Source organism: Oncorhynchus kisutch, linkage group LG11 (genome assembly GCF_002021735.2).
Source record: "Oncorhynchus kisutch isolate 150728-3 linkage group LG11, Okis_V2, whole genome shotgun sequence".
Lineage (NCBI taxonomy): Eukaryota > Metazoa > Chordata > Actinopteri > Salmoniformes > Salmonidae > Oncorhynchus > Oncorhynchus kisutch.
Window position 1 is genome coordinate 73,617,303 of NC_034184.2, and position 15,086 is coordinate 73,632,388.

The 15,086-nt window shown below is 42.4% G+C and overlaps 1 protein-coding gene across 2 annotated transcripts in view; it reads right to left on the reverse strand.

Annotated features, from left to right (window-relative positions):
* The window catches only part of sgk3 (serum/glucocorticoid regulated kinase family member 3), a 33,073-nt gene extending 19,755 nt beyond the window's left edge, over positions 1-13,318 (reverse strand). Inside the window, exons 1-6 of one of the 2 annotated variants that reach the window (XM_031836308.1) lie at positions 13,094-13,318; positions 4,879-5,093; positions 4,599-4,682; positions 4,214-4,286; positions 3,821-3,896; positions 2,336-2,411 (exon numbers count right to left, since the gene is read on the reverse strand). In XM_031836308.1, the coding sequence (XP_031692168.1) occupies positions 2,336-2,411; positions 3,821-3,896; positions 4,214-4,286; positions 4,599-4,682; positions 4,879-4,956 (387 nt within the window). In that variant the 5' untranslated portion in view covers positions 4,957-5,093; positions 13,094-13,318. Of the gene's footprint in view, positions 1-2,335; positions 2,412-3,820; positions 3,897-4,213; positions 4,287-4,598; positions 4,683-4,878; positions 5,097-13,093 lie in introns of both variants that reach the window. The other variant, XM_031836307.1, reaches the window with a different exon arrangement.
* Positions 13,319-15,086: the final 1,768 nt, after the last annotated feature.

Here is a 15,086-nt window from a genome sequence, read left to right on the forward strand (position 1 = left end):
CGAACCATCAAACAGGCAAAGAGTCAATACAGGGCTAAGATTGAATCATACTACACCGGCTCCGACGCTCGTCTTATGTGGCAGGGCTTGCAAACTATTACAGACTACAAAGGGAAGCACAGCCGCAAGCTGCCCAGTGACACGAGCCTACCAGATGAGCTAAATCACTTCTATGCTCACGTCGAGGCAAGCAACACTGAGGCATGCATGAGAACATCAGCTGTTCCGGACGACTGTGTGATCACGCTCTCCGTAGCCAACGTGAGTAAGACCTTTAAACAGGTCAACATACATAAGGCTGCGGGGCCAGGACGTGTGCTCCGGGCATGTGCTGACCAACTGGCAGGTGATTTCACTGACATTTTCAACATGTGCCTGATTGAGTCTGTAATACCAACATGTTTCAAGCAGACCAACATAGTCCCTGTGCCCAAGAACAAAGGCAACCTGCCTAAATGATTACAGACCCATAGCGCTCACGTCCGTAGCCATGAAGTGCTTTGAAAAGGTTGGTAATGGCTCACATCAACACCATTATCCCAGAAACACTAGACCCACTCCAATTTGCATACCGCCCAAACAGATCCACAGATGATGCAACCTCTATATCACTCCACACTGCCCTTTCCCACCTGGACAAAAGGAACACTTATGTGCGAATGCTATTCATTGACTACATCTAAGCGTTCAACACAATAGTACCCATCAAAGCTCATCACTAAGCTAAGGAACCTGGGACTAAGCACCTCTCTCTGCAACTAGATCCTGGACTTCCTGACGGGCTGCCCCCAGGTGGTGAGGATAGGTAGCAACACATCTGCCACGCTGATCGTCAACACTGGAGTTCCCCAGGGGTGCGTGCTCAGCCCCCTCCTCACCCACGACTGCATGGCCAGGCACGACTCAAACACAATCATTCAGTTTGCAGACGGCAACAGTGGTAGGCCTGATCACCGACAACGACGAGGCAGCCTATAGGGAGGAGGTCAGAGACCTGGCCGGGTGGTGCCAGAAAAACAACCTATCCCTCAACGTAACCAAGACTAAGGAGATGTTTGTGGACTACAGGAAAAGGAGCACCGAGCACGCCCCCATTCTCATCGACGGGGCAGTAGTGGAGCAGGTTGAGAGCTTCAAGTTCCTTGGTGTCCACATCAACAACAAACTAGAATGGTCCAAACACACCAAGACAGTCGTGAAGAGGGCACAACAAAGCCGATTCCCCCTCAGGTAACTAAAAAGATTTGGCATGGGTCCAGAGATCATCAAAAGGTTCTACAGCTGCAACATTGAGAGCATGGTTGCATGACTGCCTGGTACGGCAATTGCTCTGCCTCTTTCCGCAAGGCACTAGAGGGTAGTGCATACGGCCCAGTACATCACTGGGGCTAAGCTGCCTGCCATCCAGGACCTCTACACCAGGTGGTGTCAGAGGAAGGCCCTAAAAATTGTCAAAGACCCCAGCCACCCCAGTCAGACTGTTCTCTCTACTACCGCATGGCAAGCGGTACCGGAGTGCCAAGTCTAGGACAAAAAGGCTTCTCAACAGTTTTTACCCCCCAAGCCATAAGACTCCTGAACAGGTAATTAAATGGCTACCTGGACTATTTGCATTGTGTGCCCCCCCCAACCCCTCTTTCTACACTGCTGCTACTCTCTGTTTATCATATATGCATAGTCACTTTAACTATACATACTACCTCAATTGGGCCGACCAACCAGTGCTCCCGCACATTGGCTAACCGGGCTATCTGCATTGTGTCCCGCCACCCGCCACCCCCTCTTTTACGCTACTGCTACTCTCTGTTCATCATATATGCATAGTCACTTTAACCATATCTACATGTACATACTACCTCAATCAGCCTGACTAACTGGTGTCTGTATGTAGCCTCGCTACTTTTATAGCCTCGCTACTGTATACAGCCTGTTTTTTTACTGTTGTTTTATTTCTTTACTTACCTGTTGTTCACCTAATACCTTTTTTGCACTATTGGTTAGAGCCTGTAAGTAAGCATTTCACTGTAAGGTCTACACCTGTTGTATTTGGCGCACGTGACAAATAAACTTTGATTTGAAGTCTCAAATGACAACTGTACACTGCTGCGTTATTGTTGTAGAATGTAATAAATTATCACACATTGATAATACAATATCCAATACATAGAATACTTAATCAAGTACTCATTCATGCTAAATCAGAGCAGAGATGTTATTCAATGCTCCCTCAAGGCCATATGTGACATATTTCTTCAGTTTCAAGAGGTGACAACTAAATCCATAAAACAGTCTTATCTCCTTTCCACAGACATCATACTGTCCTGTCATCCCCTACCTTGTCATCTTCGTCCTCGGATGCGTCTGAGAAGTTTTGAGACTTGTCCATCTGCAAGAATGCTCTGACATCAGGCCTATCAGAGAGATAGAGAGAGAGGGGCAGAGTGGTCACACGTTAAGGGTCTGACTGAGACATACACAAAGCCACTGCTGTTAGAGAACCACTGCTTTTAGACTCCATGTTAAACATCACTGGGTCAGGAGCAGTGTTGGGGGTAACGTGTCACAAATTACTTTTATGAGTAACATGTTACTTTTGAAATTGGGTAATATTATTACAGTTACTTTGTCAACTAACGTGTGTTACTTTCAGAATCATCTCTCTACCGGGCGCATGTTTCCTTGACCCGATCTCGACTTGTTTCCTCATTTAGTTCTCCAGCGAGTGGAGAAAAGCTGGAGAAATGTCACGACAGCTACATCCATAAAAATGTATAAACCCACCCCAACCACTCCAGTACCCCTGCATATTGAATAAGGTACTTACATTCATGTTTCCATCAAAATAAGAACTTGTTCTTAACTGACTTGCCTATTTAAATAAAAATAAAGTAAAAATGATCTATATTATTATCACTGCATTGTTGGGAAAGAGCACTCAAGGTAAGAATTACACTGTAAAGTTTTACGTCCTGTGCAAGTGGCGAATAAACTTTAAAACGTGAAATTTAGATTTTTGCCATCACATCTGTGATAGCAAGGCCCATAGAGGTCTCTCCCATCTAGTGGCAAGTGACCCTCTATACATCTCTACGGGTCTGTGTGATCTAAAACCAGAACTGGCGGCTCGAGAGAAAGATTTTGAATGAAAAGATAAGAAATCTGTACAGATTTTTGGTTTACAGTATATGGCTAAATAAGCAGCCCGTATGATAGCACAGCACTTGTAGACTAGCACAGGAAAGCATCACCACAGATGAAAGGAGAAACTAGTGATCAAACCTGAGTTAGTCTACTTACTATCTTTGGTAGAGCACACGCAGATCTTGCTCCCTCTGACAGTCAAACAAACTGTGAGATTTCGATTTTTTTCCATGAAAGTAACAGAAAGTAATATAACGTGTTACTTTCCACACAAAGCAATATTGTAAAGTAATATGTTACTTTTGCGAAATGTAACAAGTAATATTTACTTCTTCAAGTAACGAATCTCAACACTGTTCAGGAGATAACGGCATGATGCGACAGGGTTACATATGCTCCCTTCTAAGCTTATCATCCCCAGATCCTAACCATAACCAACCAGATCCGAACCGTAACCAATAGGGAGAACCATAACCAATAGGGAGAACCGTAACCAAGAGGGAGAACTGTAACCAAGAGGGGAGGAAACACAAAACTGACCATAGATTCGTTTCTAGGGGTAACTTCCTACTTGTATAGGGGGCGTCACACTTGCATAAAGTGAGGCAGATCGATTTGGTTAATTTTCAATTGAATTCAATAACTTATTTAGCTAGCTGATCAGTTATACAATACTTACTGGATACTAAGCTGAGGATGTGAGACCAGTCTCTGAATGAACTCATGTAAACCCGTTCTTCTTTGCTTGATAAACTCTAAAAAATGAAATGGACAATTTCATAAATATAATATTTGATATTGACCCGGTATCACAAATGAAAGACAACCTACAGATACACGAGCAGATATGATAGAAAGTTTTTCTGGTGTAGTTTCATATCATCCGTAATCTAGTTTGTAACACCCAAATGAACTAATTTGTTTACAATTTAAATAAAACAAAATAGTTGGCTGAAGGTCAGTGGAAAACAGAGGGGTCTGTACTGAATTCTGATCTACTGAATACATTTTTATAATAGAGTGCAGTTACAGGCAGTATACTGTACTTTTATCAGAATAATCAATACGGTACCTGGGTCAAAGTTGTCCCCAAATATTCTCTTAGCTGGGATTTTCAAGTTCAAAGATGGAAATTGTTTCCTCAACTGCAAAAATAGAAAAGACAGAGAAATCAGATTATAGAAAGTATATATAAAAATAGATGTCACAGGGACCAAAATTACTCTCTACTTTCATTTTCCCAATGAATTACCTGATTTTCTAAATGTCAACTAAACATAAATCCCCACTCACAGCCTGAAAAATACTCCTTAAAACATCGGATAAGATTCTATTTTGATTAAAATCGAGTTTTGCCCAGTTTAGTCAGCAGATCTCTGATGAAAAAGTTCAGTAAGAAAGGAAGCCTGGAGTCTCACGACAACATGCATTTATCACACTATAACACTTTCACGTACTGTGTTGTAGAGCTTGTCAAACTCTGCGTATCGCCTGAAGACAAACCACTCATGTCTTCCTACGTTGACCATCACTTTGTAAACCTGGACAAATGTAGAGGAAAACACATTTTAGTATAGACCTAGACAAACGACACCGATGCCCTACTTTCTACTGATAATAAACGCTCTCTAATAACCATTCTGTATAATGTCTATACAAGATATACTGCAGTCTGTAATACTGCCTGCTGAACAGCCGTTGCCACAGCAACTCTATTATACTATACTCATTACTCACAGTGTAGCGCTTCTTCTTGTCCCTCTGCTCGTTGTAGCAGGGGATGCTGACATTGGGGAAGCTGGACTGCTCCTCCATCCTGAGCTGGAGCAGTCAGAGTTCAGAGATTTGAGGTCAAAGCGTGGGTCAGAGGTCAAGCCTCTCAGCACCCTTTCACAGCGTCCGGTCCTGGACAGAGCTCACGTGGACAACTGAACCATCCTCATCCTGGTTGACTGCTGTGGACAAGAGATGAGAGATTAGATTATACACTGAACAAAAATACACTGCTCAAAAAAACTAAGGGAACACTAAAATAACACATCCTATATCTGAATGAATGAAATGTTCTTATTAAAATACTTTTTTCTTTACATAGTTGAATGTGCTGACAACAAAATCACACAAAAATGATCAATGGAAATCTAATTTATCAACCCATGGAGGTCTGGATTTGGAGTCACACTCAAAATTAAAGTGGAAAACCACACTACAGGCTGATCCAACTTTGATGCAATGTCCTTAAAACAAGTCAAAATGAGGCTCAGTAGTGTGTGTGGCCTCCACGTGCCTGTATGACCTCCCTACAACGCCTGGGCATGCTCCTGATGAGGTGGCGGATGGTCTCCTGAGGGATCTCCTCCCAGACCTGGACGAAAGCATCCGTCAACTCCTGGACAGTCTGTGGTGCAACATGGCGTTGGTGGATGGAGCGAGACATGATGTCCCAGATGTGCTCAATTGGATTCAGGTCTGGGGAACGGGCGGGCCAGTCCATAGCATCAATGCCTTCCTCTTGCAGGAACTGCTGACACACTCCAGCCACATGAGGTCTAGCATTGTCTTGCATTAGGAGGAACCCAGGGCCAACCGCACCAGCATATGGTCTCACAAGGGGTCTGAGGATCTCATCTCGGTACCTAATTGCAGTCAGGCTACCTCTGGCGAGCACATGGAGGGCTGTGCGGCCCCCCAAAGAAATGCCACCCCACACCATGACTGACCCACCGCCAAACCGGTCATGCTGGAGGATGTTGCAGGCAGCAGAACGTTCTCCACGGTGTCTCCAGACTCTGTCACGTCTGTCACATGTGCTCAGTATGAACCTGCTTTCATCTGTGAAGAGCACAGGGCGCCAGTGGCGAATTTGCCGATCTTGGTGTTCTCTGGCAAATGCCAAACGTCCTGCACAGTGTTGGGCTGTAAACACAGCCCCAACCTGTGGACGTCGGGGCCTCATACCACCCTCATGGGGTCTGTTTCTGACCGTTTGAGCAGACACATGCACATTTGTGGCCTGCTGGAGGTCATTTTGCAGGGCTCTGGCAGTGCTCCTCCTTGTACAAAGGCGGAGGTAGCGGTCCTGCTGCTGGGTTGTTGCCCTCCTACGGCCTCCTCCATGTCTCCTGAGTTACTGGCCTGTCTCCTGGTAGTGCCTCCATGCTCTGGACACTACGCTGACAGACACAGCAAACCTTCTTGCCACAGCTCGCATTGATGTTCCATCCTGGATGAGCTGCACTACCTGAGCCACTTGTGTGGGTTGTAGACTCCGTCTCATGCTACCACTAGAGTGAAAGCACCGCCAGCATTCAAGTGACCAAAACATCAGCCAGGAAGCATAGGACCTGAGAAGTGGTCTGTGGTCAACACCTGCAGAACCACTCCTTTATTGGGGTGTCTTGCTAATTGCCTATAATTTCCACCTGTTGCCTATTCCATTTGCAAGTGTTGCTTCCTAAGTGGACAGTTTGATTTCACAGAAGTGTGATTGACTTGGAGTTACATTGTGTTGTTTAAGTGTTCCCTTTATTTTTTTGAGCAGTGTATATATGCAACATGCAAGAATTTCAAAGATTTAACTGAGTTACAGTTCATTTAAGGAAATCAGTCAATTGAAATAAATGCATTAGGTGTGTAGCCAAATTCTCTAAAACGATGTTGGCAGCAGCTTATGGTATAGAAATTAACATTCAATTATCTGGCAACAGCTCTGGTGGACATTCCTGCAGTCAGCATGCCAATTTCACACTCCTTTAAAACTTGAGATACCTGTGGCATTGTGTGACAAAACTGCACAATTTAAAGTGGCCTTTTACTGCCCCCAGCACAAGGCGCACCTGTGTAATGATCACACTGTTTAATCAGCTTCTTGATATGCCATACCTGTCAGGTGGATGGATTATCTTGGCAAAGGAGAAATGGTCACTAACAGGTTTGTAAACACATTTGTACCCAAATGTTTTTTGGGTGCATGTGGAAAACTTCTGGGATATTTTATTTCAGCTCATGAAACATGGGACCAACACCTTACATGTTGCGTTTTATATTTTTGTTCAGTATAGAGGTACTATAGAGAAATGATACTGCACTCTATTCCATATGAGAGAATGAGCATACCTGCTCTATCATGTTACAGTTCTGCATTCTGCCCTCATACATTGATCCTGCATGGAGCTGATTGCAGAGCACAGATTCTCAGCAGTTGTGGAGGGAGTTGTTGTTTGTAGCTACTAGGGTGACAGAGGAGAACCCACACTGTGGTCATTGAGCGTCAACAGTAGGTTACCTCATCCTGGAAAGACAGACTATTAGGCTACGCTCCTACACCCCCCCCCCCCCCCCCCCCCCCCCCCTCGAGTCTCTCCATGCTCTCTGTCGCCTACACGCCCACTCTATCCTGTTTAGTTCTTTACCTCATACCTCACTATTATCCACCTCTATCTCATCTCACCACTATCCACCTCTTCGCATCCCCACATCACCTACTACCCACCTCTTCTCATCCCCACATCAACTACTACATCATCTACTACCCACCTCTTCTCATCTCCACATCACCTACTATCCACCTCTTCTCATCTCCACATCACCTACTATCCACCTCTTCTCATCTCCACATCACCTACTACCCACCTCTTCTCATCTCCACATCACCTAATATCCACCTCTTCTCCACATCACCTACTATCCACCTCTTCTCATCCGCACATCACCTACTATCCACCTCTTCTCATCCCCACATCACCTACTATCCATTCCCCATCCTCTCTTCAGCCCCTCTCTCCAAACAGATGCACTCAGAGCTGCATGACTTCACTCTCTTCTTCCCGCTCCTCCTCTTCTCACATACAGCTCACACACACTCCTGCCCCCCACCCCACACACACTCCCGCTCGCACGCTGGGCCTGTGACATTCTCCCTGGCTCCTGTCACAGCATGGAGGACTGGATGTATTTATAGATAACCTTCCGCTGGCTCTTTGAAGTTTGAAGCACACAGGCTAGGTAGAGACCTGTAGGAAGCTGCCCAGTGGGATCCCCAAGACAGGAAGAGGTGCCATTGTAGTGAACACTCTAGAGAGGTAGTAGTAGCCTATTATGAAATCACCTTGAAGACCTTATTGAGAAAAGAGAATTTCATCAGCCTCAATCAAAGCCTATTGATGCCTTGCAACGATATGGAGAAATTACAAAAATGTCACCTCAATCAAATGTATTTTCTTCATGTTAAAATGTGTTAATGTTGATATGCTGCAAGGCTCAATATTAAATGTTCAATGTCTGCTTTAAATTTTTTTTACCCATCAACCAATAGGTGCCCTTCTTTGCAAGCCATTGGAAAACCTCCCTGGTCTTTGTGGTCGAATCCGTTTTTAGAAATTCACTGCTCGACAGAGACCTTACAGATAATTGTATGTGTGGGGTACAGAGATGAGGTAGTCATTCAAAAATCATGTTTAACACTTTTGCGGTCTATGTAACTTATTATGTGACTTGTTAAGCACAGTTTTACTCCTGAACTTATTTTTGCTTGCCATAACATTTCAGCTTTTTGGTTTTTTATTCATTTGTAAAAATGTCTAAAAACATCATTCCACTGACGTAAAATCTCAATTTAATAAATGTTAAATTCAGACCGTAACATAACAAACTGTGAAAAGTCAAGGGGTGTGAATACTTCTGAAGGCACTGCACATGGGATCAGAGACCAGCAGCCTTCCATTGTCAATACCAGTGATTATTTTGTGAAGTGGTTCCTTGCATCATACAACACAATTTTCAGTCACCTTTTTGGCCAACAGTGTTACAGAATTTGTATATATATTTTTTTTTTGGGGGGGGGGCGGGACAAGTGACTTGAGCTTTCAGACAAGTAATAAAAACAAATCAGTCCTAAGAAAGTTCATGTCAAGCACTATGCTGGTTAATTGCTGATTGTGTTGTGTCTGTTTTCCTGTTAGAAACAAAGCTTTTTGTTTGGTGGCGTGACACTGACTTGTCCTTTGTTTCATAGTGAGGTCAGCTAGCATGTTAAGTAATTTCTTTCAAACCTTGCCATTCGGTGCTCAGTGTAGTCTACAACATGCTGGCTCTCTCTCACACACAACACTTCCCAGTAAACTGTGCTGTACTGAATGTCTTCACAGAGAGATATTTCAACACTTCCCAGTAAACTGTGCTGTACTGAATGTCTTCACAGAGAGATATTTCAACACTTCCCAGTAAACTGTACTGAATGTCTTCACAGAGCGATAATTCAACACTTCCCAGTAAACTGTGCTGTACTGAATGTCTTCACAGAGAGATAATTCAACACTTCCCAGTAAACTGTGCTGTACTGAATGTCTTCACAGAGAGATAATTCAACACTTCCCAGTAAACTGTGCTGTACTGAATGTCTTCACAGAGAGATAATTCAACACTTCCCAGTAAACTGTGCTGTACTGAATGTCTTCACAGAGAGATAATTCAACACTTCCCAGTAAACTGTGCTGTACTGAATGTCTTCACAGAGAGATAATTCAACACTTCCCAGTAAACTGTGCTGTACTGAATGTCTTCACAGAGAGATAATTCAACACTTCCCAGTAAACTGTGCTGTACTGAATGTCTTCACAGAGAGATAATTCAACACTTCCCAGTAAACTGTGCTGTACTGAATGTCTCCACAGAGAGATAATTCAACACTTCCCAGTAAACTGTGCTGTACTGAATGTCTTCACAGAGAGATAATTCAACTCACGTAGTAGTAAAGATGCATAAAGGGAGAAAGCCTCTTAAAATGCACAAGTGCAACTGAGAGACCTTCAGTTCCAGTCCCCCCCCCCCCTCCCATCACACCCACAAAGAGCAGAGCAGAGTGCCCATAGGCTTGACTGGGATATTAAACAAATATTCTCCCACTGGGCTTGTTTCAAAATCAAATCATGCAAGCAAGGCAAAATGACTGAGCATCCCGAGGCAGAACCGCTTTTTAACATTCCAGAAATACTTTTGTTCAAATGAACCTAAGCTATAACATACTCCATCTGGAATGCAGAACATAAAGTCCTGACCAATCCGCATCCACAAACCAATATCACAAGAACAATCACATAAGGGGAAAGTAGAGGTTAAGTTCGTGTTCAGGGGTTTTAGGTCACTAAATAAATACATTTTCTGTTTAATGTATCATCACATTCAGAAAACAAACACATTCACTGCTGATCGCCAGATGTTGCACGCCGCATTACAACACTGGGCTTGAATTAACTTGTGCTGACAAGCTCAAATATGTTACTATCAAAAATAGCCCTCTTCCTGGTTTGTTCAAACACACACATCCTTGTCTGTGGAAAATCCTCTGAGGATGTTGAACAACCTGAATGGCATTATCATTAGTCTCAGCAGCCCGATGTGTCTTGTCAGCGGTCAGACCTAGAGGTCAGGAAACTGTGGATAAACAGCAGTGAAAGACCAGCCAGGAGAGCCATGTCAGCTGCTGTAGACATTGGGGGACATAGCCTGACTAAACAAGAGTGTCCTCTTTTCTGCTGGTATAAAAGAATGGAAATGCAGTACAAGGATGGCCATGGAAATAGGCATTTGACTTTACTGAGCCATTTCAATTGCTGTTTTTATGAATAGGACTATGTGTTGTTTAATTGGTGAGAGATCTATTTGTTATGCAACAGTATGGATTATTTCTAAAGGGCCAACTACGCCATTGTTAGCCGGTGGGCTATAAATTCACACAGAGACACTCATCTACAATAGACAAACATCCTCCGAGAGAGGAATTGATAATGACAAAGCTTTCTCTAAAAAAAAAGGAAGTGTGAGAAAGCATCTGGACGAATGCCTAACCAGCAGTCCAATACAGACACCGCAAACCTTCACTGTTGATTAACAAACAACACTGGCTGTCCACAGCTAGCTGAGGAACTCCGTACTACTACTACTACTACTACTACACACTCACATAACTTCTCCTCTTAACTCTACTTCTCAGGCTTGGGAAGTATGGCTGTAAAACAGCACCACTGAGAACTAACAGAACAGAACTTGATGAGTGAAACTACAGTATTTGGACACTGGTGCATTTAGTCTGCATATAGGCCTAACAGTTGAAAATCTAGAACTGACATTGGTGTATTGAGACTGGTGGATCTATCACACGGCAGTCATTTTAGGGTGTGTTTCCTGTCACCCCTCATTCATGGTTATGTTTAACAAACCATACAACTCTGAACATTTTACAAACACACATTTACTGGAAAAACTGTGCAGATGCAACATTTTGTAACAGAATTTCAGTAAAATCTCCTTCAGTTTAAAAAAAAAATGTTTTCCAAAAAAGATATGTTCTGAATTAAGTTTCAACTATGTCTTCATAAAGAATGGGGTGTCAGCTATGGTGTGACACATTGACTTTGAAAACATCTCTTTGGGTTATTAAACAGTAAGTGGATTTACACCCAGTAACAGAATTGTTGTAATTTAATTTCTTCCCTTGGGTCCCTGATCTGTACTACATAGAAATGCATAATTGTAGATATGAATGTCATTCTTTTCATGGTGATGTATCCTAAATAGGTACACAAAAGGTACAAATATGCAATATTATCCTTTGCATATTTGGGTTTATTCTACACCCTGGGTAATTGTTTTAATGAGCTCTGCCCCCAAACAAGACCAAATTTGGTTGATCCAGACTGGACCAAATCTGAACCAATCATAGATGTCTATGTTTCACAATTTTGGACATCAAAGTACAAATACAGTAGAGTACAGTACACTAGAGCACAGCACACTAGAGTGCATGCAGTACAGTGTACTCAGCTCTAGTGTGCTCTGCTATGTACTCTACCTTTCTTAACTGTACTCTACTGTGCTTTAATGTACTGTGAACCCAATTGTGGTTTGTGAACATTGATTTCCCATTTCAGCCAATTGTATTTCAGAAATTCCGTTAACGAAACAAAATGTATAGAAGTAAAATAATATATATACAACTAATTAATAGGTTTTCCTTTACCTGTTACTTCTGTCAACTTTCATTACCCTCCCTCCTCATGAGGGAGAAAAATCTGAAATTATCTTAAAGAAATTTGGGTTTTTGGTACTGGAATTTCAAGGTACAAGGTTTCCTAAACTTGCAGAAGGCATAAAAATGTATCAAAAAATAAACGTACTGTAAGTGTTGATAGAAGTTGGCAGGGTTCTTTACTTCAACAGTATTGTCTTTTGATGTATTTATAAATACCTTTTAATACTTTGTTGGTAGATGTTTTCCATCTGTTTGACCAGATAGCAAAGCCTTTGCTTATTCCAAATGTGTAGGCTTAAATAAAAATAAATAAAGACAACTTTCAATTGACATGCTCCTATGAACTTCACATGCTGGTGCTCATGGGTCCTTTTACATGGAAATGCCCAGATACAATACCCCTAGAAAACACCCTGGTTTTCTTGTTACACAATTGCATGGCTCTGCACCTACGCATTCCTGCTGTAGCCTAACAAGTGGTTACATTGTAGCCTAGAGTTAATCTACGACTGTATAGAAATAAAGTCCCATAACAAGGCTATAGCCTCAACATGGAACACTCATGTGAAATTACAAGTGGAAAAGTACACCGAGATGTCTTCAGATTGACTAACTGGCTGTGGAAAGGAAGTTAAAGCAAACATGAGGATGTTCCATGAACAGACAGAGACATACGGGAAAGAACAGGATAAAATAGTTTCGTTTCTTAGTGGAACAACTTTTGAGAGAGAGAGAGAGAGCGCTGGACGTTTTGTTTATGCTTTAAATTAGACAGTTCTAGCAGAAGAAAAAGTTACGTAATGACAATTTTCAACAGATTTATGTCTGTATATGGCTCACAGTTGGAAGGAAACGATAAGGGTTGTTGCAAAGATCCTGCACGACAACAGTACAGTTGAAGTATAAGTATAAGTGTGAATGTACCTTATTTTGTCGGGTTTTTAATCCAACTAACTCCAATGGCGTGTTGCGCTGAAGGCAAAGGAATGTGTCAGTAAAAAAATTGAGCAAAATCCGGTGAGTTTGACTCAATTATTTAGGAGGAAAATTCAAAGTCACAGCCTGTACTTTCTAATACCATTCTGAGCGTCTGTCAAGGGGTAGCTCGAAGCAGGAAACATCAAGACGTTTGTCCTGCAAGTTCCAATGAAATTAGTCACGGGACCACACACATAAAGAGGATGAAAACATTGAGGTGGAAACTGCAGCAAACAGTAACCCCTAGCGGTGGAACGTGGTCAGGGCCACAACCACGTTGTTCCATGTGAAATTAGTACCGCACGTCCCTCTGTGACGTGAGATTTACAGCCCACTCACTGTACAGTATGTATGTAGAGCGTCATCTTTAATGTCCATTTGTCCGTCTGTTTGTTAATTCCCGGTAACTTTTGTTATATTGTATTCGTTTATATTCTATTCTATTGTATTATATTCAGTTATGTTCTATTCTATTATTTGATAGTACTTGGACATCCTTTTGCTCTAACTATCTAGCAGGTGTCCCTACCGCTCCTGAAACTGCCTCTACACGTTTGAAGGTACTGACATCATGACTGTTCCTGAAGGTTGACCTCTTCATGGAGGCTTTGTGAGGGAAGAGAACGGTCCTGCAGGCTGCAGCTGTATCTTGAGGTCTGCATCAAAGTGCTCAAGGAAAGTGGACGTCTGCCAAGGAACTATACAGGGTCCTGACCTCCTCTTCAGGAAATATTGACTCATCTAACAGATATTTCCTACTACCGGTAATAGTGGATACATCTAGCCTACTCATCATCACTTTATGAATGAATGTTCATGATGATAAATACCACACTTCTTTCCATGTAAGTACAGTGATACTGGCTGGCTGACACAAGTATTCCCATGGGCATAATGGTGGCCCTTCTATGTAGGCCTATCGGTGGAAATCTATGGAGATTGGGTTCAACCGAAGTAGGCATTTGTATTATAATAAATTTGTTTTGGAAAGAGATCAAGAAATTGGTATATTCGCTAATTATTTTAAACTACACTACCATTCAAAAGTTTGGGGTCACTTAGAAATGTCCTTGTTTTTGAAAGAAGCAATTTTTTTGTCCATTAAAATAACATCACATTGATCAGAAATACAGTGTAGACATTGTTCATGTTGTAAATGACTATTGTAGCTGGAAACGGATGATTTTTTAAATGGAATAGGTGTACATAGGTGTACAGAGGCCCATTATCAGCAACGATCACACCTGTGTTCCAATGGCACGTTGTGTTAGCTAATCGAAGTTTATCATTTTAAAAGGGCTAATTGATCATTAGAAAAACATTTTGCAATTATGTTAGCACAGCTGAAAACTGTTGTGCTGATTAAAGAAGCTATAAAACTGGCCTTCTTTAGACTAGTTGAGTATCTGGAGCATCTGCATTTGCGGGTTCGATTGCAGGCTCAAAATGTCCAGAAACAAAGACCTTTCTTCTGACTCGTCAGTCTATTCTTGTTCTGAGAAATGAAGGCTATACCATGCGAGAAATTGCCAAGATACTGAAGATCTCGAACAACGCTGTGTACTACTCCCTTCACAGAACAGCACAAACTGTCTCTAACCAGAATAGAAAGAGGAGTGGGAGGCCCCGATGCACAACTGAGCAAGAGGTGCATTAGAGTGTCTAGTTTGAGAAACAGATGCCTCACAAGTCCTCAACTGGCAGCTTAGAGGACAACTCTAATGAACTTGTCCTCTTGCTCAGTTGTGCATCAGGGTCTCCCACTCCTCTTTCTATTCTGGTTAGAGACAGAATTTGAGTTTGTGCTGTTTGTGCAGTTTGTTGCTTCTTGGCAATTTTTCGCATGGTATAGCCTTCATTTCTCAGAACAAGAATAGACTGACGAGTCAGAAGAAAGATCTTTGTTTCTGGACATTTTGAGCCTGCAATCGAACCCGCA